Source organism: Pongo abelii, chromosome 10 (genome assembly GCF_028885655.2).
Source record: "Pongo abelii isolate AG06213 chromosome 10, NHGRI_mPonAbe1-v2.0_pri, whole genome shotgun sequence".
Lineage (NCBI taxonomy): Eukaryota > Metazoa > Chordata > Mammalia > Primates > Hominidae > Pongo > Pongo abelii.
Genome location: NC_071995.2, coordinates 107,766,023 through 107,790,456, shown reverse-complemented (window position 1 = coordinate 107,790,456; position 24,434 = coordinate 107,766,023). Strand labels below are relative to the sequence as shown.

Genomic DNA, 24,434 nt, shown 5'->3' with positions numbered 1-24,434 from the left:
GGGCAAGGCCCATGCTAGATGCTCTGGGTACCTTCAAAGAGAAAAAGGCCACTGGACAGACGTGTTCACCTCTTTTTCCCGCAGACTACAGCACGATGTGGGCTCAGTGACTGCTGTGGGCTGAAGATGTTGGAAATACTTCCAAGGAGTGACTGGGACCTAAGTGAGTCCTTGACGGAGAAGTTGGACTTTAAAAAAGTTATCTGATATCCTTGGCGACTAAATCTCCAAGTTATTCTCTCAGTTTAGGGAAATGTAAAATGTAGATAAGTAATTCCAGTTACCAGAGGAGGATTTTAAAAGTATTTTCTAAATAGAAAAACGTTGCAACATACAATTGGATTAACTGAGATACATTTTAAGAAAGTATAGATACCACCACCATGTCTAAAAAGTGACCTGTGGCTTCAGAATAAAGCAAAAACAAGAGAACACCTTTAAAAATAAGGGGTGCTAGAAAGCCTCCCCACCTCCCTTTTCAAAAGTCTCTCAATGCCCCTCACGTCAGCCCCACAGTTTTGGGAGGTCCAAGATGCCGCCTCCCATTTCTCTGGACAGTGGCGGCAGACGACGCCTACACAAAGCTGGACAAGGCCATCTTGGAAGTGTGGCTGTGGAGGATGCACCTGTATGCCACTGGGGGCTAGATTTTTTCATCTCTAGAACTTCATTCTCTTGGCCTCTGCTTCAGACTTGCTGTTGGTAACAGTGGTCTGGTGGGAAGGAGGGTGGCCAAGTTCCAAAGAAGGCAGCAAAGCTGTAGTTGTGGAAAAGGGAGGTGGGAGTGACTGAATATGGCCTTGGAATTGCATATGACATCTGCTTGAGGTTTCGGGCTACTTTAAGCAAAGCTCTGAAGATTGATTTTTTAAAAAATGAGAGTGTGGTCCAGAAAAATCTTACCTAAACCTCTGAGCCTCCAAGGTAAAGTCACCTGCCTCTTTCTAAAGAACCCAGGTGTCTCTATCACTTATTGGAGTGCCAAGTCACTCAAGAACTAAAAAGATTTTGCTCTTTGGCAACTGTGTGTTTATGTCCCATCCCGCTAACCTTCTATCCACTGGGTGAAAAACAGCTGTATCTCCCCTCTGATCATGAGAGCAGGAACAAAGTTGGTACTCTGGTCCCAGAACACCAAAGTTGTCTAAAATGTCACAGAAATGTATACTGGAGCCAGGCAATGGTAAGGTCAGGCCCCAAGTCACTAGGGGAAAGGATTCTCCAAGCTAAACCTGTTCAAATGTTGTACTCACCTGTTCTTCAAATGATGAGATCTGCCATCTGTACATTCTTAAGACATCCAACAAGCAGCTTGCATCTAAGACCTCATCATCAGTAACTTCTTGGCAGGACAAGGCTGGAAACAAAAAAGGTAAGACAATTATTAAATTCATCAGCATAACAACTAACCAGAAAACCTGCACAGTATAACATATCAAAGTTAATTAAAAATTAAAGACCGCAGGCTGGGTGTGGTGGCTCACGCCTGTAATCCCAGCATTTTGCGAGGCCGAGGTGGGTGGATCACAAGGTCAGGAGATCCAGACCACCCTGGCTAACATGGTGAAACCCCGTCTCCACTAAAAATAAAAAAAAAAATTAGCCGGGTGTGGTGGTGGGTGACTGTAGTTCCAGGTACTGGAGAGGCTGAGGCAGGAGAATGGTGTGAACCTGGGAGGCGGAGCTTGCAGTGAGCGGACATCGTGCCACTGCACTCCAGCCTGGGTGACAGAGTGACGCTCCGTCTCAATAAAAAAAAAAAAAAATTAAGGACTGCAGGATTCACCTTAGAATTAGGTATTTTTCATTATTCTTTGTAGCTTTACCCAATGCTTAGTACTCTATTAGGCACTTAGGTTTACTGAATGAATATAATTTTTCATGAAGCTGCAGCATTTAAATGAAGTAACTGATTCCTCTATCTTCAAACTATCATCATCAATATAAATTTGTTGCATGGTTCTTATTGAGCAAAATGATTTTAACTCACAACTTTCAGGTTGGGAGGGCCCTTAAACATTCATCCAGTCCAACCCCATATTCGGTGCTACACTCCTCTCCACAGGGCTGTTTCCCAAGGCCTTTGCTTGTATTTGTTTGTATTTGAGTTTCTGATTTTCAAGGCAAAGCATCAAGCTATATGCAGCAGCCTAAAGGGTCTTTTGAGTAGTGTACTTTTCTTTTTTTTTTTTTTTGAAACAGAGTTTTGCTCTGTCGCCCAGGCTGGAGCACAGTGGCGCGATCTCAGCTCACTGCAACCTCCACCTCCTGGGTTCAAGCGATTCTCCTGCCTCAGCCTCCTGAGTAGCTGGGATTACAGGCATGTGCTACCACGCCCGACTAATTTTTGTATTTTTAGTAGAGATGGGGTTCCACCATGTTGGCCAGGCTGGTCTCGAACTCCTAACCTCATGATCGCCCACCTCAGCCTCTCAAAGTGCTGGGATTACAGGTGCGAGCCACTGCACCCAGCCGAGTGGTTTACTTTTCAATCACAGGCAGAATCAGGCCTAATAAAAGTTTGATGGGCTCATGAATTTATATTATAATTACTTCTAGACCAAGGATTGGCACTTTTCTGTAAAAGTCCAGAAAATAAACATCTTAGTCTTGCTTTTTTTTTTTTTTTTTTTTGAGACAGGGTCTCATTCTGTCAGGCTAGGGTGCAGTGGCATGATCTCGGCTCACTGCAGCCTTGACCTCCTGGGCCCAAGCAATCCTCCCACCTTGGCCTCCTGAGCAGCTGGGACTACAGGCACACACCCTTGTGCTCAGCTAATTTTTGTATTTTTTGTAGTGACAGAGTTTCACCATGTTGCCCAGGCTGGTCTTGAATTTCTGGGGTGAAGTGATCTGCCCGCCTTGGCCTCCCAACGTGCTGGGATTACAGGTGTGAGCCCCTGTGCCTGGCCACATCTTAGGCTTTGTGGACCACATGGTCTCTGTTGCAACTACTCAACTCTGCCACTGCAGCACAAAAGCAGCCACAGATGTAGAAAGAAAATAACATTTCAGGACCTTCTAAACGTATTATGCCAAGGGAAAAAGTGCTGGAAACAGTCATGTAACACAGCTGCTTTTCTTCTCTGGTGCATGGCCACTGCTTCCTGACCTTTGTGTTGAGATGTTACACATTAACCAGACTCCCTGTTCTTCACTCAAACCTAGGCTGAATGGACTGGAGATAGAGATCCTTGTGATTATTACCTCTTTACAACAGAATGGTAGGCAACCCCCTAAGAGTGTAATCCATAGTAGCCAATCAAATCTTACATCTGTATGTTAGCCATTGTATGGAAAATGTTATAATTCTGTTCAGTACCTCCGTTTTTGTCATATAAATGATCCCCACTTTTCCCCACACTGGGAGCACTGATCACCATTTCCTGGTATTTGTGTGTCCCCAGACAGCCGCCTTCACACTTTGTGCTTGAATAAACCCTTTTAGCTGGATCTCAAACTCTTTGATTATTTTAGACTGACATAGGCAGTACCTAAACAAATGAACATGACTGTGTTCCAATAAAACTTTATTGACAAAAACAGGTGGTGGGCTGGATTTGGCCCATGAGCCATCAGGTGCAGACTCCTGATCTTGGCCACCTTCCTTCCCATCACATGTTACACTGGACCAGTACTGCTAGAGTGTGACAGAAAAAAATGTAGGTGCCTGCCTCTCAGTGCAGTTTCTGGAAGTTCAGTGACTCCCAAGATACAGTAGGCCAGCCTGTTTGTTCTTTCTGACTTGCCGTCAATGGCCTTGAAAGATTCCTTTAAAGCCCAGACTTCTGGGCTGCTCTGCCTATGAAGTAGCCATTCTTTTATTCCTTTACTTTCTTAATAAACTTGCTTTCACTTAAAAAAAATAAATAAATAAAGTCCAGTCTTCTGCATCAGTGTGTATATACCCTGGGGCTAGCCCTTTCCCTCCCAGGACAAAGGCAGCAGGGTTGGGAAATGAACCACATCTTTCTCCCATACCCCTCGGGCAGCCCTTCTGTTAGCTCCCCCCCACCAACTACCCCCCAAAGGAAAATTTTAATGTCGCCTTTAATCCAACTTTGTCTAAAATACTATGGGGCAATTTGGCAATATCTACTAACATTTTCATAGCGTACAATCCAGCAATTTTACTTTTTCAATCCAGCAATTTTTTTCCTAGGGAAATGCATGCTTAGGTGCATAAAGGGATATGTATAAGGATGTTCACTGTAGCCTGCTTATCTTGACAAGGAGCTGGAGGCAAATGGCTGAATAAACTGGGGTGTCTTGACATTATGGAAACTATGCAGCTATAAAAGTGAATGAGGCCAGGTGCAGTGGTTTACGCCTGTAATCCCAGCACTTTGGGAGGCCGAGGCGGTTAATCACTTCAGGTCAGGAGTTCAAGACCAGCCTGGCCAACATGGTGAACCGTCAACTCTATTAAAAACAACAACAGCAAACACCCAAAAATTAGCCGGGGGTGATGGGTGCACACCTGTAGTCCCAAATACTCGGGAAGCTGTGGCAGGAGGATCACTTGAACTCTGGAGGCAGAGGTTGCAGTGAGCTGAGATTGCATCACTGCACTCCAGTCTGGGCAACAGAACGAGACTCTGTCCCAAAGAAGAAAAAAAAAAAAAGTGACCAAGGTTTGCAAATCACATCTGATAAGGGATTAATACCCAGAATATATAAACTCAGAACTTCTAAAACTCAACAACAACAAAAAACCAAACAAGACTGGGCGTGGTGGCTCACACCTGTAATCCCAGCACTTTGGGGGCGTGACACAGGCAGATCACAAGGTCAAGAGATTGAGACCATCCTGGCCAGCATGGTGAAACCCTGTCTTTACTAAAAATACAAAAATTAGCTGGGCGTGGTGGCATGCGCCTGTAGTCCCAGCTACTCAGGCGGCTGAGGCAGGAGAATCGCTTAGAACCCAGGAGGCGGAGGTCACAGTGAGCTGAGATGGCGCCACTGCAATCCAGCCTGTCGACAGACTGACTTCTCAAAAAAAAAAAAAAAAAAAGAAACCCAATTCAAAAAAGGGCAAAGGACTTGAACAGACATTTCTCCAAAAAAGATAGACAAAATGGCCAATAAGCAAATGAAAAGATGCTCAATATAACTTATCATTAGGGAAATGCAAATTAAAGCAATACCATACCATTAGGATGGCTACTATCAATAAAAACAGAAAATAATATGTGTTGGTGAGGAGAAACTGGAACTTTTATGCATTGCTGGTGGAATTATAAAATCGTGCACCATCTGTGGAAAACAGCGCAGCAGCTCCTCAAAAAATTAAACAGAATTACCATTTGATCCAGCAATTCTACTTCTGAGTGTTTACAGAAAATAACTGAAAGCAGGGAATTTGGACACTAACGTTCACAGCAACATTATTTATGATAGCCAAAGAATGAAAATAAGCCAAATGTCCACTGACTGACAGAGGGACAAATAAAATGCTGCATATACATGCAACAGAATATTATTCAGCCTAGGCCAGGAATGGTGGCTCACGCCTGTAATCCCAGAACTTTGGGAGGCTGAGGTGGGTGGATCACTTGAGATCAGGAGTTCGAGATCAGCCTGGCCAACGTGGTAAAACTCCGTCTCTACTAAAAATACAAAAAATTAGCTAGGTGTGGTGGTGCACGCCTGTAATCCCAGCTACTCGGGAGGCTGAGGCAGGAGAATCACTTGAATCTGGGAGGCGGAAGTGGCAGTGAGCTAAGATCGCACCACTGCTCTCCAGCCTGGGTGACAGAACGAGACTTTGTCTAAAAAAAAAAAATAGAATATTATTCAGCCTTAAAAATGAATGAAATTCTGATACATGGTATAACATGGATGAACCCTGAAGACATTAAGTGAAATAAGCCAGTTACGAAAGGGTGAATATTATATGAGTGCACTTAATGGGGTACATCTTATAAATATGAGGAAACTCATGACTTAATGAGGTCTGAGTCAAATTCAAAGAGAGAGAAAGTAGGGCAGTGGTTACCAAGGGCTAGGGGGAGGGGAGAGTGGGAGTTACTGTTTCACGGGTACAGTTTCAGTACGGGATGATGAAGAGTTCTAGAGAGGGATGGAGGTGACTGCTGCACAACAGTGTGGCTGTACTTAATCTACTCAACTATAGGCTGAAAATGCTAAATTTTATGTTATGGATATTTTGCCACAATTTAAAAAAGTAGGCAAAGGATATAAACTAGCAATTCACAGAAGACAAACTATAAGACCAATACACTCAAAAAAGAAAAAAAAGGCCAGGTGCGGTGGCTCAAGCCTGTAATCCCAGCACTTTGGGAGGCCAAGGCGGGCGGATCACGAGGTCAGGAGATCGAGACCATCCTGGCTAACACAGTGAAACCCCGTCTCTACTAAAAATACAAAAATATTAGCCAGGCGTGGTGGTGGGTGCCTGTAATCCCAGCTACTCAGGGGGCTGAGGCAGGAGACTAGCTTGAACCTGGGAGGTGGAGCTTGCAGTGAGTCGAGATCGCGCCGTGGAGCTTGCAGTGAGTCGAGATCGCGCCACTGCACTCCAGCCTGGGAGACAGAGCGAGACTCCGTCTCAAAAAAAAAAAAAAAAATAGTGAAGGAGGTAGAGCTACATGTACTAAAATGGATGTTTCTCTAATGTATTATATTTGGCCATGTAAATCACAAACAGAACAAAACAATATACAGGCCAGGTGTGGTGGTTCATGCCTGTAACCCAGCACTACGGGAGGCTGAGGCGGGTGGATCGCCTGAGCCCAGGAGTTCAAGATCAGCCTAGTCAACAGGGTGAAACCCCATCTCTACTAAAAATACAAAAATTAGCCGGGTGTGGCAGCATGCACCTGTAGTCCCAGCTACTTGGGAAGCTGGGGTGGGAGGATAGCTTGAGCACAGGAGGCTGAGGTGCAGTGAGCCGAGACTGCACCATTGCACTTCAGCTTGGGTGAGACCCTGTCTCCAAAAAACAAAGAACAAAAAACAAAAAACAAAAAAACCCCACAATATATAATTTCTATGGACGCATAGAAATGTATTCAAATGCACAGAAAAGGGTCTGGAAGCATTCACCTATAGCTTCCTTTTGGGAAAGGTGGAGGGGAGCAGGGTTGAGTATTGATAAAGGGGACTTTGGCCTTCTCTGTAATGCTTTCATCTTTTACAAAGAGAACTGATTCATGCATTACTTGTATAATTAAAAAATTATTTATAGGCCAGGCATGGTGGCTCATGTCCGCAATCCCAGCACTCTGGGAGGCCAAGGCAGGCAAAATTTTTTTTTCTAAAAAACCAAAGTTAGAGACATTGGAAAGCAGAAGCAGAGAAATGAGCAGACATCCTGGGACAGCAGCCCAAGGATGGCTCTGGCTCCCAGCACTGGGTCCCATGTGAACGATAAGGGCAGTGCTGAGGTCAGGGTTAGGATAACTAATGTGGACATTTCAGCTTTCACAAAATCTTTGGAGTGGTGTTTTCAACCCATTTCCCATTTGCCCCAAGAATACTCCTGTCTTTAATCTTAATGTAACATCATATACATTTCTGTTACATTAGGATTAGAGACAAGTTCTATTTAGAAATAACTCCCACGAACATGGCTGGGTGCAGTGGCTCACCTCTGTAATCCCAGCACTTTGGGAGACCAAGATGGGACGATCACTTAAGGTCAGGAGTTCAAGACCAGCCTGGTCAACATAGCAAGACCCCATCTCTATTTAAAAAAAAAAATTAAAAAGGCCAAGCATGGTAGCTCATGCCTGTAATCCCAACACTTTGGGAGGCCAAGGCAGGTGCATCACTTGAGGTCAGGAGTTCAAGAGCAGCCTGGTGAAACCCTGTCTCTACTAAAAATACAAAAACTAGCCAGGCATGGTGGGGCACGCCTGTAATCCCAGCTACTCGGGAGGCTGAGGCAGGAGAATTGCTTGAACCTGGGAGGCGGAGGTTGCAGTGAGCCGAGATCCCGCCACTGCATTCCAGCCTGAGCGACAAGGCGAGACTCATCTCAAAAAAAAAAAAAAAAAAAAAAAAGAAAGACCTCCAAGAACAGTTTTTCCATTTTCACATTTAAAATCAGTCAGATTTGCTTCAGCCTCAAAGAGCATGTTTACGTAAAATTAGAGGAACGCTGGCAGCGAGTTGCACACTTTTTTTTCTAAACCAGGAATGGACTAAAAAAACAGGATAGTAAAACAAATTATTCTCAAGTCACCTCTTCTACAGAAAAGTACACTTGCTTCATAAAGATTTCTGTGTCAAGCAGAGCTCACATGGGAAAATATCTCAGTGAAGCACGATTTAGCTGAATGTTTTTTAAACCCAATTTTCTCCTTACAGTGAGAGCAATATATGCTTATTGTTAAAAGTAGAAGTATAGTTTTTTTCCAAAAATGATTTTAAAATTACCAATGACTGCACAATACCAAAATGGCCACTGCTAACATTTTAGCATTTTTCAGTCCAGCCTTTGTCTGTGGAAGTTCCTACCTTAATGAAGTCAAATTATATTTTGCATGCTGCTCTTTAAATTTAATATTACAGCCTATGCCCTCACCCAAATTAAAAAAAAATTTCATAAAAGTGATTCTTAATGGCTGTATGCCATCGATCACTTAATCATTTTCCCATCTAAGTGCTACCCTGCTTAGCTTCTGAGGTCCGATGAGATCAGGTAAGTTCAGGGTAGTATGGCCACAGGTGATTGCTTAATGATTCTGTTTGATATCTACATTCTTTCCTTTTGCCATTATAATTAGGTGTTGGAGATCTTTGTGCATACATTGCGCTCTGTATAATACCCATGGAATGTCAGCAGATTTTATGAAGAAAAAAAACCAGTTCTACAGTCAAAAAAGTTGGTTTAAAAATGAAGTTGGGCTGGGTGCAGTGGCTCACGCCTGTAATCCCAGCACTTTGAGCTGAGGCAGGCAGATCAATTGAGGTCAGGAGTTCGAGACCAGTCTGGCTAACATGGCGAACCCTGTCTCTACTAAAAATACAAACATTAGCCGGGCGAGGTGGCATGCGGCTGTAATCCCAGATACTAGGGAGGCTGAAGCAGGAGAATCGCTTGAACCCGGGAGGCGGAGGTTGCAGTGAGCTGAGATCGTGCTACTGCGCTCCAGCCTGGGCAACAGAACAAGACTCTGTCTCAAAAATAAAATAAAATAAAAATAAAAATGAAGTTGGGGCCAGGCGTAGTGGCTCATGCCTGTAATTCCAGCACTTTGGGAGGTTGAGGCAGGCATATCACTTGAGGCCAGGAGTTTGAGACTAGCCTGGCCAACATAGTAAGACCCTGTCTCAACTAAAAATGCAAAAAATTAGCTGGGTGTGGTGGCACAGACCTGTCATCCCAGCTACTCAGGAGACTGAGGCACAAGAATCACTTGAACCCAAGAGGTCAAGGTTGCAGTGAGCTGAGATAGTACCACTGCACTCCAGGCTGGGAAACAAGGTGAGACTCTGTCTCAAAAAACAAAAACAAAAACAAAAACAAAAACAAATAAAAGTTGGGTAGGTTATTTCTTAAAACCTTTACCAAGCCAGTGTACATTGTGACTCTCCCAGTTGGGGGCTACCATTCAGCCATTCCTAAACTTGTTTGCTTTTAGACTCCATTTTTTAGGCTAGTTCAGTCACAATCTACGTTTCTAACCATTTTCATAAGGCGGACTCCCAGACATGGAATTACTGGGTGGGTCAAACAGTACTGAGCATTTCACAAGCTATTATTGTGTAGTTCTAAACTGCTTTCCAGAAAAGTGGCACTAAGTTACACCCCTCTCAGCGGTGTATGGATGTATTGTCCAACAGCTGGATGGGGGCTGCAAATTTGTTTTTTAATCTTTGCTGACAGGCAAAAAATAGCATTTTATTTTGTTTATACTTCTTTGATGATGGTCAAGTTGAACACTTGAGTTTGTTAGCAATTTGTATTACTTCTTTTGTGAATTACCTTATTTTCTAGGCTAATGGACATTTTTTTTTTTTTTACTTCAATGTTTTTGAAACCAGAATACTTCTTACAATGAAACTGTTTATGTGGCAGTGAATTTCTTTCCTTCCTTAAAAAGCTGTTATTAACTTGACAATTTAAAAAATAAATGGTTCCATCTTTGATTTTTTTTTTTTTTTGAGACGGAGTTTCGCTCTTGTTGCTCAGGCTGGACTGCAATGGTGCGATCTCAGCTCACCGCAATCTCCGCCTCCAGCGTTCAAGTGATTCTTCTGCCTCAGCCTCCTGAGTAGCTGGGATTATAGGCATGTGTCACCATGCCCAGATAATATTTTTTGTGTTTTTAGTAGAGATGGGGTTTCTCCATGTTGGTGAGGCTGGTCTCGAACTCCTGACCTCGTGACCCACGTGCCTTGGCCTCCTAAAGTACTGGGATTACAGGCATAAGCCACTGCATCCGGCCTCCATCTTTGATTTTTAAAAAATACTTGTTTGTATCTATTGGGCTCTTGGTGTTTTTTATTCATAATGATCTATATGATCTTTTCCTACAATAAGGTATTAACTCTTTGTTATAAGAGTCTCTGTCACCTGGACTTCTTTGAAAAGGTACATAATTCCCTTGAAATTCCCATCTAGATACCTTTCAGAAGGTGCAACAGTGTTAAGGATAAATACTGGTGTGAGGGGGGCTCCTTCTGATCCCTGGAGTACTGGGAGGTGAACTCTTCCAGCCACCTGATGAAAGCAGGACAGGCAGACAGGCCTTGTAGCAGGGAGTTCATGAAGCAGGTGTTCCCTAAATTAACAAGGCCAGGCACAAGCCCTAAAAAAAAAGCAGGGGGAAGAAGAGAACAGCATATCACATTTGATCCATTTCTCTCCCATTTGGGACCCAGTTACTGCGCTGTGGCGTTAAACTTGGAATCCCGATCCAAGAAGATCCTTATCCACAGAGATCTGGGGCCAGGCCTTCTATCTGTGCCAAGGCTTGGTTCTAGTACTGCTCCGCAGACTGTAAGCACAGAAGGACAGGTCCCCTTTGTGTGTTATCTTTGAAACCTATCATGGTATCCAGCACAGCATGGTTCTTCCTAAATGTACAAAAACACTTAGTAACCATCTCCTGTCTTTTTCTCTTCCTCATTCTCCCCTACGTGCTCTCTTTCTCTTTAATCAGAAGGCAATGTTTCTCAGAACAGAAGAGAACAATTGTTCTGTTGTTACTTCCCCAGGACAATGATTCTGTTCTTATCTTAACAATCACTGGGAAAGACACCACTATACCAATTCTGACCAGTCTTTCTGCAGAGATCAACGAAATCTAATATACTTCTCTCTTCTGCTAGCAATCTTTTTAAAAAACTTTTTATTATCAAAGTTCTCAAAGACACACAAAAGGAGGGAGAATGTAAAATAAACCTCAATTATAACTGTCCCCAGATTTAACAATGATCAAATTTCACCACATTCTTCTTTCTTTGCTGAATTTTAATCAGTGTTACATAGAGCCACACTTTCAAAAGGGAGCATTTAAAAAAATAAGAAAATAATTTTTTAGTAATGAAGGCACTAACTTGAAATTTTTACCAGTTACTAGCAAGCTAGTCTGAGAGAACACAAATATATGATGTAATTGGTCAGTCTGTACCACTGAAAACTACAATTGCCGTACTAATGAGAACACTTCTTAGACAATCATGCCGCTTGACATTTTTCGTTACAAAGCATGCCTCGAACTCCAGTCTGGAGAGGCGCTGAAATAGAAATCTTTTTACTACAGGGTATAAAATAATGACTAACGGTAAAAGTACTGTTTGAAAACCTGAAGTCCTAATTTTAAAGATACAGAGAACAAATATGACCAACCTCCCCACCTTCTTTGTACTGTTTTCAGATAACAGGGATCTGGGTCAAGTCTATAGACCATGATGCAGTGTACTCTTTCTTACCTTTTCTACGCTTCTTTCTTTCTGTAATGGGACCCCAAATAACATATATTCCTGCTGCAAGAGCAGCAGCAATTCCACCTATAACTCCCCAGTTCTTCATGACTTTATATCTAAAAAAGAAAACAAGTTTACTGTCTTCCCTCATCACAAACACAATAGGCGAATATACAGATATAGACAGAATAACATTTTGTCAAAATAACCCACCAAATACCTAATTGCAAGTTAAAGTAACATATAGTCATAGGATTACATCTTGAAAATCAGGATGTTTAGACATTAGGATTTAAAATCCAAGTCAGCCGGGCACGGTGGCTCATCCCTGTAATCCCAGCACTTTGGGAAGTCAAGGCAGGAGGATCCTTTGAACCCCAGAGTTCGAGACCAGCCTGGGCAACATGGTGAAACCCTGTCTCTACTAAAAACACAAAAACTAGCTAGCCGTGGTGATGTGCACCTGTAATCCCAGCTACTCGGGAGGCTGAGGCAGGAGAATCACTTGAATCTGGGAGACAGAGATTGCAGTGAGCTGAGATCACGCCATTGCACTCCAGCCCGGACGACAGAGAAAGACTCAGTCTCATTAAAAAAAAAAAAAAAAAAAAAAAAAAATCTAAGTCAGATCATAACATTCCAAAGGCTACTTCTCACTCTGAGGAAAAACTGAAGTTATTTTCCTTTTCTGCCTCTCACTCCACTTCCACACAGAACGTTACCAGCCAATGCTCCGACCTCAAGGCCTTTGCACTGCTGTTCCCTCTGCTCAGAATGCTCTTCCCCCAGATCACTGCTTGGCTCACTCCTTTACCTCCCTTCGCTTCTCAAGAGGCCTACCTGAACATATCAGTGGGATCTGTCCTGGTCCCCTTGATATGTTTCTACTTTTTCTTTTTACCATAGCACTTACCACCTTCTAACATAAAATTAACTTATTTGCTATGTTTTTTTTTTTTTTTTTTTTTTAATGCACTGGGTTTGTTGTCTGTCTCCCTTAACTGGTATGTGCTTTGTTTTACTCACTAATGAGCTCAAGTGTCTAGGTCATACTTGGCACATAGTAGGTTCTCAATAATATTTATTGAGGCCAGGTGTGATGGCTCATGCCTGTAATCCCAGCACTTTGGGAGGCCAAGGTGGACAGATCACCTGAGGTCACTGGGAGACCAGCCTGGCCAACATGGTGAAACCCCATCTCTACTAAAAATACAAAAATTAGCCGGGTGTGGTGGTGGGTGCCTGTAATCCCAGCTACTCTGGAGGCCAAGGCAGAATGGCTTGAGCCCAAGAGCCAGAGGTTACAGTGAGCCCAGATCGAGCCACTGCACTCCAGCCTGGGCGACTGAGCGAGACTCTGCCTCAAAAAAAAAAAAAAAATATATATATATATATATATGTATATATATGTGTGTGTGTATATATATATAATATTTATTGAATGACGGAATACTGGAGAAAATATACAGAAATGAATTTCTCTTTTAGAATATTAGACAGGGAAGGGGCACACATACAATGGTATAAAAGAGCTGAATATTTATAAAATTAAAGATTTCGTAACTTCAGGCTTGACTTGAACACTGGTTATGCTTTTGCTACTATTAAGAAATTTCACCAGCAATTTAAAACATTGTTTTTATACAAAGTTATATATTTCTACAAAATAAGACAAACCATCTATGTGTATATAGCTATGTAATGTGTATCTGCATATGTTACACATGCACACATACGTGTTTGTGTGTGTGTAATACATTATTATCCCAGTATTTGGATAATGTGAATATTGTTTTGATTTCAGTTCAGTAAACATTAACTTGGTGAAGAGTCACTGGTGATAATATTGACTCTGTTTTATAATAATCAGCATTTCTTAGTATCATAGCTGATAGCTGAATTTCAGATAAATATTTGTTTTCCAAGACAGAGTCAACAGAATATACACCAAACTTGGTTAAGAAAGTGGGATTACATAATTTTGGTCCAGTCCTGGCTTTGCTATTTCATTTGGCATCATTTCACATTCTAAGCCTCAGTTTCCTTATCTGTACAATGGGGACAATCCATAAGACCTACCTCATAGGGCTGTTGTGAGGATTAAATAAGTGTGAATGCATAGAGTACACAGTTAAGAACTTAATAAATGTTAGGTGCTACAAATTAAGCATTACAATCTCAGGATCATTCATGAAAGCTATTCTTTCTTTCTTTTTTTTTTGAGACAGTGTCTTGCTCTAGTTGCTCTAGTGCCCAGGCTGGAGTGCAGTGGTGCCATCTCAGCTCAACACAATCTCTACCTTCCGGGCTCAGGTGATCCTCCTGCCTCAGCCTCCCAAGTACCTGGGACCACAGGTGCACAGTACATGCCCAGGTAATTTTTAAATTTTTTTGTAGAGACAGGGTCTCGCTACGTTGCCCAGGCTGGTCTCGAAATCCTGAGCTCAAGCAATCCATCTGCCTCAGGCTTCCAAAGTGCTGGGATTACAGGCGTGAGCCACCATGCCCAGCCGGTGAAAGGTATTCTTGAAGTTTCTTAATACATCACTGTGCTTTTACACGATACATGAGTTCACAAAAGTGCCTGGAAAGATTAAAAAGGACTGTCATGGAAGTGCTAAAGCGCTTTACCAGTGCTTTAAAATCCCCTAATCAGACACTAATATTTAAGGGTACATACTCTCTGCCAGGCCCTGTGACAATCTTACCTCATTTTTAAAACAACCCCACAGAAGCAGGTTCTACTATCACTTTCATTTTTATAGCAGAAGAAACTAAGAGCCCAACTTGGTCACAGTGAGTGACGGAACATGGCTCTGAATCATGCCTGTCTGTCTCCCCAGGTCTGTGCTTAAAACCACAAAGTTCAAGATGGAAACTGAAGGGAAGAGTGTCAAGGGGATGGGAGAGAGGACTTGTCCATGACTTTAGCAGCATAAGGAAAAAATACCCAGGGACAAGTGGCGATTTTGGAAACTCCCTTCCTCTGCAGAATGACATCACGAGGAGAGTGGTGGGGCCTGGGGGTGAAAAGATCTGGCTTCTCCTCCCAACTCTGCTATGAGGTCAGCTATGGGGCCACACTTCCCATCTACGGAATGGGTGCACTGGACAGGATAAGTATCGAGGACTTTCAGCCCTGGGATAATAAGCTCTTTAAACCTGCTCCAGTTCCAGAGGAAGCCGACCTGAGCAACAGGTCTCAGTCATTTGGGGTCAGCAGTGGGGGAGGGGGTACTCAGTTCTGAAGCCTGGAGCCCTTGGGAGGGTGAATAAGAGGGAAATGGCCCTGACAGGATTGGGGACCCAGGCAATCGAGGAGTCCTAACAAGAACGGAGGGCTTTAACAGGACCAAGCAACCTTAACAGGTTAAAGGGACCCTGACCAATTTAGAGACCCTTGCAAAACAAGGGCCTTTACTCACACTAATAACATCAGGGACCCAGACAGAAGTGGAGATCCATATTAGACTAGACGGCGGGCTAACAGGAATAGGGGGCGGTACTAACAAAACGCGGGGCTTGCAGGCCCGGGGCACTTATAGGACTAGAAGAACCATGCCAAGATTGGGGAACCCTGGCAGTCCAGAAACTGATATGATTGGGGGCCCCAGAAGGATTGGGGGTATACTAGAAGGACTGAGGGGTCTTGGCAGGCCTAGGAGGCACTGAAAGGACTGACGGCACTGACAGAATTAGGGGCCTTGACAAGACTGGAGTGCCCCGGGTGTCCTGGGAACAATGACAGGAGGGGGAGGGACTGACAGACCTGGGGAGTGCAGACAGAATTGGTGTTGCCGAAGGACGGGAGCCCGTCAGTCCTCCCACCTACGGGCCCAGGCCTCCAACCCTAAAGGACGCAGAAGCTTCCAGAATGCCCGCGCGGGCCCTGGAGACCCCAACTAAGGCATGAAAAAGCAGTCACGGGCCCAAGCTGGGGACCCTGGTCCCGGCCTCTTCGGCCGCCCCGCCCCCCAAAATCTCACCTGACGGCCGCCCCGGTCCGCAGGAAGCGCTGGATGGCCCTGTCGGCCGCGGTCATCGCCGCCTCGGCCCGGGAGCTCAGCATTGCAGCCGCACCGGAGGCCTGAAACCACCTCCTCCGCTACTGCCGCCGCCGCCGCCGCCGGACCGCAGGCTACGAAGTCCCAGCACCTCGGGGGAACGTAGACCGCAGGACAGCGCCCAGGGGGACCGGAAGTAGCTGCCCCCGGAGAGCAATAGCTGACGGACCACGTCCTTTCTTTATTTTCCCTTAGCAACAGGCCCCGGCGTCGGTTGCTAAGCTAGGCTCAGTTGCTTGGGTCTGCTTGGTTTTCAGATTTGCTTAGGCTCCATTCATAAATACAGATGGCACACTTCTAGGATGGACCTTGGGTCATGATTTGAATTTTTCGATGTGGGGAAGGGAGGCCAACAGCCGAAAGTCGGGTCAGGCCTCTGCTATAATTAGTTATTATTGTGGCCAGAGTGGAAATAGGTCGCAGAGGAAGGAACTTTAATGAGCATGAGGCCCATCTCTGACGATATCAGTAGAGAAATCAACGTCTTTAATAGCCAACAAACTTATTGTTTACTGGGGTGCCAGGTATAGAGCTAAGTATGTTACATGCATTATTTACGTTTAATATTCACACCAACTCTAACATTACCCACATTTTACATCCCAGGGAACCGAAGAAATTTGAAGAAATAGTTTTTTGACACATCTTGTAAATGGTGAAACAGAGATTGGCAGTTCAGTCTGTGTATCTCCAGAATAGCACTCTCCAACAGAAATATACAGGAGCCACATAGGTAATTTTACATTTTCTAGTAGCCACATTAAAGTAAAAAGCAGGAGGTAGGCCAGACGCCGTGGCTCACGCCTATAATCCCAGCACTTTGGGAGAACGAGGCTGGTGGATCACCTGAGGTCAAGAGTTCGAGACCAGCTTGGCCAACATGGTGAAACCCCATCTCTACTAAAAATACAAAAATTAGCCGGGCGTGGTGGCAGGCGCCTGTAATTCCAGCTACTCAGGAGGCTGAGGCAGGAGAATCGCTTGAGCCTGGGAGGTGGAGGTTGCACTGAGCCAAGATCATGCCATTACACTCCAGCCTGGGTGACAGAACGAGACTCCATCTCAAAAAAAAAAAAAAGAAAAAAAAAAGAGGTCAGGCGCGATGGCTCATACTTTGTAATCCCAGCACTTTGGGAGTCTGGGGGGGCCGGGGGGGAGCGAATCGCTTGAGGTCAGGAGTTCGAGACCAGCATGGCCAATATGGTGAAACCCCGTCTCTACTAAAAAATACAAAAATTAGCCAGATGTGGTGGTGCGCGCCTGTAATCCCAGCTACTCAGGGGGCTGAGGCAGGAGAATCACTAGAATCTGGGAGGCAGAGGCTGCAGTGAGCTGAGATCACACCACTGCACTCCAGCCTGGGCAACAGAGAGAGACTCAGTCTCAAAAAAAAAAAGCAAGAGGTAAAATTAATTTTAACCATATATTTTCCTTGGCCCAATATGTTCAAAATATTGGGGCAGGTGCAGTGGCTTATGCCTATAATCCCAGCACTTTGGGAGGCCAGGTGAGAGGATGGCTTCAGGCCCAGAGTCCAAGACCACCTGGGCAACATAGGAAGAACCCATGGCTACCAAAAACAAAGAAAAGAAAAACAAAAAATGTCATTTCTATGTGAAAATTATTGATGAGATAATTTACATTCTTTTTTTTTTGAGACGGAGTCTTGCTCTGCTGCCCAGGCTGCAGTGCAATGGCACGATCTCACCTCTCAGGTTCAAGTGATTATCTTGCCTCAGCCTCCTGAGTAGCTGGGGTTACAGGTGCACACCACCACACCCGGCTAATTTTTTTGTATTTTTAGTAGAGACGGGGTTTCACCATGTTGGTCAGGTTGCTTGAACTCCTGACCTTGTGATCCACCAGCCTCGGGCTCCTAAAGTGTTGGGATTACAGGCGTGAGCCACCGCGCCCGGCCCATTATCTTTTTGGTTTTTGGTACTAAGTACCTCTCAGTTTGGAGTACCCACTTTTCATGTGCTCAATAGCCACAAGTGGCCAGCAGCTACCGTATTGGATAGCACAGTTTATAAAGCATTAGAGCCAGCAAGATTTTTCCCTCCCTTTCAATTGCTTTCTCTGACTCCAGACTGAGTAATTGCATTCATGCTGGGGGTGGTGTTGCATACCTGCAGCCCCAACAAAACAAAAGAAATCAATGCGTTAGATCAGTAGTTCTCAAAGTTTTTGTTCTCCGGATCTCTTTGTATGCTTAAAAAGGATTGAGGGATTTTGTTTATATCTAACTGTACTCTGTTAGAAATTAAAATTGAGAATTTTTGTTTCCTTAAAATTGAGGTATATAGGCATATCTTGTTTTTTGTTTTTTGTTTTTGAGACAGAGGCTCGCTCTGTGGCCCAGGCTGGAGTGCAGTGGCGTGATCTCGGCTCACTGCAAGCTCTGCCTCCCGGGTTCAAGCGATTCTCCTGCCTCAGCCTTCCAAGTAGCTGGGACTACAGGTGCCCGCCACCATGCCCGGCTAATTTTTGTATTCTTAGTAGAGACAGGGTTTCACCATACTGGCCAGGCTGGTCTTGAACTCCTGACCTTGTGATCCGCCCACCTCGGCATCCCAAAGTGCTGGGATTACAGGTGTGAACCACCGTGCCCCGCCCGGCATATCATGTTTTATTGCACGTCACTTTATTGTGCTTCACAGATACTGCGTTTTTACAAGTTCAAGGTTTGTGGCAACCTGACTACAGCAAGTCTATTGGCACCATTTTCAACAGCATGTGCTCACTTCGTGTCTTTGTACCACATCCTGGTAATTCTTGCAATATTTCAAACTTTTTTTCTTTTCTTTTTTGCAGTAGTGCCTCACTCTGTCACGCAGGCTGGAGTGCAGTGGCGCAATCTTGGCTCACTGTAACCTCCACCTCCCGGGATTCAAGCGATTTTTGTGCCTCAGCCACCCAAATAGCTGGAATTGCAGGCACGTGCCATCATGCCTGGCTAATTTTAGCATTTTTAGTAGAGACGTGGTTTCGCCATGTTGGCCAGGCTGGTCTCGAACTCCTGACCTCAGGTGAATCAAGATATGGAATAACCACTGCCCACAAGTGACCCCCTGGCCCTTTGTACTCACCCCCCTCCACCCCCCTTCAACCCCTGGCAACCACTGATGGAAACAGAAATATTTAAAACCCAACAATACTGAAGCAGGCCAGGCATGATGGCTCACACCTATAATCCCAGCACTTTGGGTGACTGAGGGTGAGTGGACCCCTTGAACCCAGGAGTTTGAGACGAGTCTGGGCAACATAGTGAAACCCTGTCTCTACAAAAATACAAAATTTAGCTGGGTGTGGTGGCACATACCTCTAGTCCCAGCTACTTGGGAGGCTGAGGTGGGAGGATTGCTTGAGCCCAGGAGTTAGAGGTTGCAGTGAGCCATGATTGTGCCACTGCACTCCACCACACAGCCTGGCCAACAGAGCAAGACCAAGTCTCAAAAAAAAAAAAAGCAGACATTCTATTAGACGTCAGACCCATGATCACATCACTCATTGCATAGCCTCTGGAAAACTCCGAGATACACTGGTGAGTGAATGGGAATGGGAAGGGCTTAGTATTATTACAAAAAATTCTGACCCAATGAACCTCCTAAAAGGGTCTTGAGCACCCTTAGGGAGCCTGCAGACTGCACTTTGAGAACCATCACTTTAGCTGGCTGGGTGAATACTAAAATTAGTCTAGCTAATTTTTTGTATTTTTTGTAGAGGCAGAGGGTTTCACCATGTTGCCCAGACTGGTCTCGAACTCTTGGGCTCAAGTGATCCACCAGCCTTGGCCTCCCAAAGTACCCTTTCTTTAAATGCCACATTTACCCAACGCACTCTGAGTAAGTCCCTAGAGGAGAGGGCTGGCCCAGAGGATCGACCCTAGTTTGCAACACTTCGAATATGCAGAGCTTGCTTCCTTTTGTCCTCAGCGCTGGGTCTTAGTGTCTGGTCTGGAAAAACAAGATGCTTTCACATGAACATGTATAAAATATTTTGTGTTTGTCCACAGGTAGAAAGAATAAACACAGAAAGATTCAAACACTCACGAGATTTCTGTTTATTTTTTCCTTATGCGGTGGTTTTGGAGGCCAAAACAAAACAATAATAAATGTCTCAAAATCATTTAAATTCCACCTCACACAGCATGTCAGAACTGTCTGCTGTAGGTCTTGTTTTTTCCCTTTGATCCGCTGACCATGGTCTCAATTATGTTGGCAGCACGTTCTTAGCACTGATTCACCCTTCTCCCCAGACAAGTTTGTGGGTTGACCCCAAGGCCAGAAGAGGATGAAGTGTAGGGTAAACATCGTCTCTTAGGTGAATAAATGTTGGATGAACATAAAGATTTCCTCGGTAAAAAAAAAAAAAGCATCCACTTTATTGTTCACACTCAACCCATTGGAGGAGTAAAAGGTGGTTTTACTAAGAATTATGCTGAGACAACAAGTGTTGAACTGAGACTGTCTCCAAATATATGGTCACCCTAGTCAATGAAATAAAATATCTTTGGTTCAAGGTCTGGATCAAAACTTCCAGCTGGCTGGGCACAGTGGCTCAACCCCTGTAATCCCAACACTTTGGGAAGACCGGGCGGGTGGATCACCTGAGGTCAGGAGTTTGAGACCAGCCTGGCCAACATGGTGAAACTCCATGTCTACTAAAAATACAAAAATTAGCTGGGCATGATGGCGCACACCTGTAATCCTAGCTACTTGGGAGACTGAGGATTGCTTGAACCTGGGAGGCGGAGGTGGCAGTGAGCCAAGATCGCACTACTGCACTCCAGCCTGGGCGACAAAGTGAGACTCCATTTCAACAACAACAGCAACAACAACAACAACAACAACAGCAACAACAACAACAACAGACCTTCCAGCTGGCTGGCTATGTGAACCTAGGCAATTCATCTTTTTCCCTGAGTGTGATGGTTAATTTTAATTGTCAACTTTGGCTAGGCCAAAGTGCCCAGATAGTTGGTCAGACATTACTCTGGATGTTTCTGTGAGATGGTTTTTGGATGAGATTAACATTTAAATTGGTGGACTTTTGAGTAAAATAGCTTGCCCTCCAAATAGTGGGTGGGCCTCATCCAATTAATTGAAGGCCTGAAAAGGAAGAAAAAAAAAAGACTGGCCGGGCGCAGTGGCTCACGCCCGTAATCCCAGCACTGTGGGAGGCTGAGGTGGGCAGATCACGAGGTCAGGAGATGGAGACCATCTTGGCCAACATGGTGAAACACTGTCTCTACTAAAATACAAAATAATAATAATAAAAATTAGCCAGGTGTGGTGGCATGTGCCTATAGTCCCAGGTACTAGGGAGGCTGAGGCAGGGGAATCACTTAAACCCGGGGGGGCGGAGGTTCCAGTGAGCCAAGATCGCGCCACTGCACTCCAGCCTGGCAACAGAGTGAGACTCCATCTAAAAAAAAAAAAAAAAAGACTGACTTCCCCCAAGCAAGAGGGAAGAATAAGAGGGAATTCTGCTTGCAGACTGCCTGAATTGCAACAATGGCTTTTTCCATAGGTCTCCAGCTTTCTGGCACACTCTATAGATTTTGGACTTGCTAGCTTCCACAACTGTGTAAGCCAATTCTTTAAGGCTCACTCCTATATCTATATCTATGTCTACATGTATAAAAGCTATGTCTAGTTCTATGTCTATGTGTCTATGTCTATCTATATGATCTATACGTGTGCATACACACACACACACGCGTTCTATTGATTCTGTTTCTCTGGAGAACCCTGACTGGTACAATGGGGTCACAGTTTCCTCACCTGAAACATAGTGATTGCAACCACCTGCCAAAACTTGTTATCGACAAGACCCCATGCTAGGCACCTACATGCACTGCCCTGTTTCATCCTCCCAACAGCCCCTCCTAGTAGGTTCTATTAAAATCCCATTTCACAGAAGAGGAAGCTAAAGCCTGGAGAAGTGAATTGACTTGGCCAAGGTCATACTGTGGGTTTGTGACCAGACAGTATGGCAGGCAGGTCTGTTTGGTTCTAAGGCCTGTGTCTTAAGCTGGACAATTCTGCCTCCGACCTGAGCCCTCAGGCTGGGACCATCACCCCACACCCCCACTGTGATCTGCACCCCACATTTCTGTTGGTTTCAAGACACTGCCTGGGCATATGGAGCAACCCAGCCCTGATTTTAGCCGGGTTCTCATTAACACCTGAGAGTGGGCTAAAGAGAGGATAGGAAATGGAACATAAGTACCTCTTACCCCTTTGGAAAGATGTTTGGCCGGGCGCAGTGGCTCACACCTGTAATCCCAGCACTTTGGGAGGCCGAGGCAGGTGGATCATCTGAGGTCAGGAATTCAAGACCAGCCTGGCCAGCATGGTGAAACCCCGTCTCTACTAAAAATACAAAAATTAGCCAGGCATGGTGGTACATGCCTATAATCCCAGCTACTCGGGAGGCTGAGGCAGGAGAATCGCTTAGAACCCTGGAGGCGGAGGTTGCAGTGAGCAGAGATCGCACCACTGCACTCCAGCCTGGGCGACAGAAAAAAAAAAGATGTTTGACTTTACTTGGTAATGAAAAGAACGCAGATTAAAACTATAATCAGAAAACATTTTTTTCCCCATCAGATTAATAAAGCATGAAAAAGTGGGATAACATAATGATGATGGTATATGGGTAAATAGGAAAACTTGGGTATCTCTGTGAGAGGTATAGGTAGAGCAATTTGGATGTTTATCAAAATTACAAATCTGCATACTCAGTGACAAAGTATCATATATGTAGAAGAATAAACATATTTATTACAGCATTTGAGAGGATTTTTCCATTTTTTTTATTGTGGCAAAGTACACATAACATAAAATTTGTCACCTTAATCATTCTTTTTTTATTTTTATTTTTAGAAAAAGAGTCTCACTCTGTTGCCCAGGCTGGAGTGCAGTGGCATTATCACAGCTCACTGCAGCCTTGAACTCCAGAGCTCAGATGATCCTTCCACCCTAGCCTTGCGAGTAGCTAGGACTACAGACACAAGCCATCGTGCCTGGCTGATTTTTCTTTTTTTGTAGAGATGGGGTCTCACTGTGTTGCCCAGGCTGGTGTCAAACTCCTGGCCTCACACAATCCTCCCACCTCAGCCTCCCAAACTGTTCAGATCGCAGGTGTGAGTCACCACGTCTGGACAACCATTCTTAAGTGTACAGTTCAGTGGTATTGAAAGACATTCATAATGTTGTGTAACCATCACCACCATCCATCTCCAGAACTCTCCGTCTGCAAAACTAAAATTCTGTACCTGTTAAACAGTAACTCCTCATTCTACACTCTCCTCAGTTCCTAGCAACCACTATTCTACATTTTGTCTCTATTTATTCAACTACTCTAAGTATCTCATATAAGTGGAATCATACAGTAATTTGTCTTTTTGTGTCTGGCTTACTTCAGTTAGTGTAATGTCCTCAAGGTTCATTTATGGTGTGGCGTATTGCAGAATTTCCTTCCTTTTTAAGGCTGAACAGTATTCCTCATTGTATACCACATTCTGCTTATCCATTCTTTTGTTGATGGACACGGGTTGCTACGTATGTTTTAGCTATTGTGAATAATGTTGTTATGAACATGGGTATATACAAATATCTCTTCAAGATCCTGCTTTCAATGCATTTGAATATGTACCCAAACTGAAATTGCTGGATCATATGCTAATTCTATTTTTAATTTCTTGGGGAACTGTCATACTTTCTCCACAGCAGCTGCCCCATTTTACATTCCCACCAGCAGTGCACAAGGGTTGCAATTTCTCCACATCCTCGCCAACACTTGTTATTTTCTGTTTTAAGAGTAGCCATTATAATGGGTTTGAGGTGGCATCTCATTGTAGCTTTAACTTGTATTTCTCTAGTGATTAGTAATGTTGAACATCTTTTCATGTGCTTATTGACCATTTGTATATCTTCTTTGGAAAAATATCCTTTGCTCATTTTTGAATGAGGTTATTTTGTGTTTGAGTTTTGGGAGTCCTTTATATACTCTAGATATTAATTTCTTATCAGATATAAAATTTTTCAAAGATATCCTCCTATTCTGTGGAATATCAAAAGACACTCTTGATAGTGTCTTTTGATGCATAAAAGTTTTAAATTTTCATGAAGTCCAATTTGCCAATTTTTTGTTGTTGTTGCCTGTGTCTTTGGTGTCATATCCAAGAAATCACTGCCAAATCCAATGTCACAAAGGTTTTGCCGTATATTATTTTCCAAGAGTTTTATCATTTTAGGTCTTGCATTTTGATATTTAACCATTTTGAATTAACTTTTGTATGTGCTGTTAGGTAAGGGGCAACTTCATTCTTTTGCACATAGATATCCAGTTTTCCCAGAACTATTTGATGAAGACTGTCCTTTTCCCATTCAACGGTATTGGTACTCTTGTCAAAAGTCATTTTGACCATATATCAGAGAGTTTGTATTTGGGCTTCATTGG

The 24,434-nt window shown here is 44.0% G+C and overlaps 1 protein-coding gene across 5 annotated transcripts in view; it reads right to left on the bottom strand.

The window, feature by feature from the left end:
* Positions 1–24,434, bottom strand: part of USP30 (ubiquitin specific peptidase 30) — a 99,824-nt gene that overhangs the window by 19,134 nt on the left and 56,256 nt on the right. The window contains exons 1-4 of one of the 5 annotated variants that reach the window (XM_024257433.3): positions 15,891–16,119; positions 11,911–12,020; positions 10,602–10,784; positions 1,254–1,357 (exon numbers count right to left, since the gene is read on the bottom strand). In XM_024257433.3, coding sequence (XP_024113201.1) covers positions 1,254–1,357; positions 10,602–10,784; positions 11,911–12,020; positions 15,891–15,973 — 480 coding nt within the window. In that variant the 5' untranslated portion in view covers positions 15,974–16,119. Of the gene's footprint in view, positions 1–1,253; positions 1,358–10,601; positions 10,785–11,910; positions 12,021–14,612; positions 15,856–15,890; positions 16,120–24,434 lie in introns of those variants that run through there. The other 4 variants (XM_024257434.3, XM_054528183.2, XM_054528184.2 and 1 more) reach the window with 4 other exon arrangements.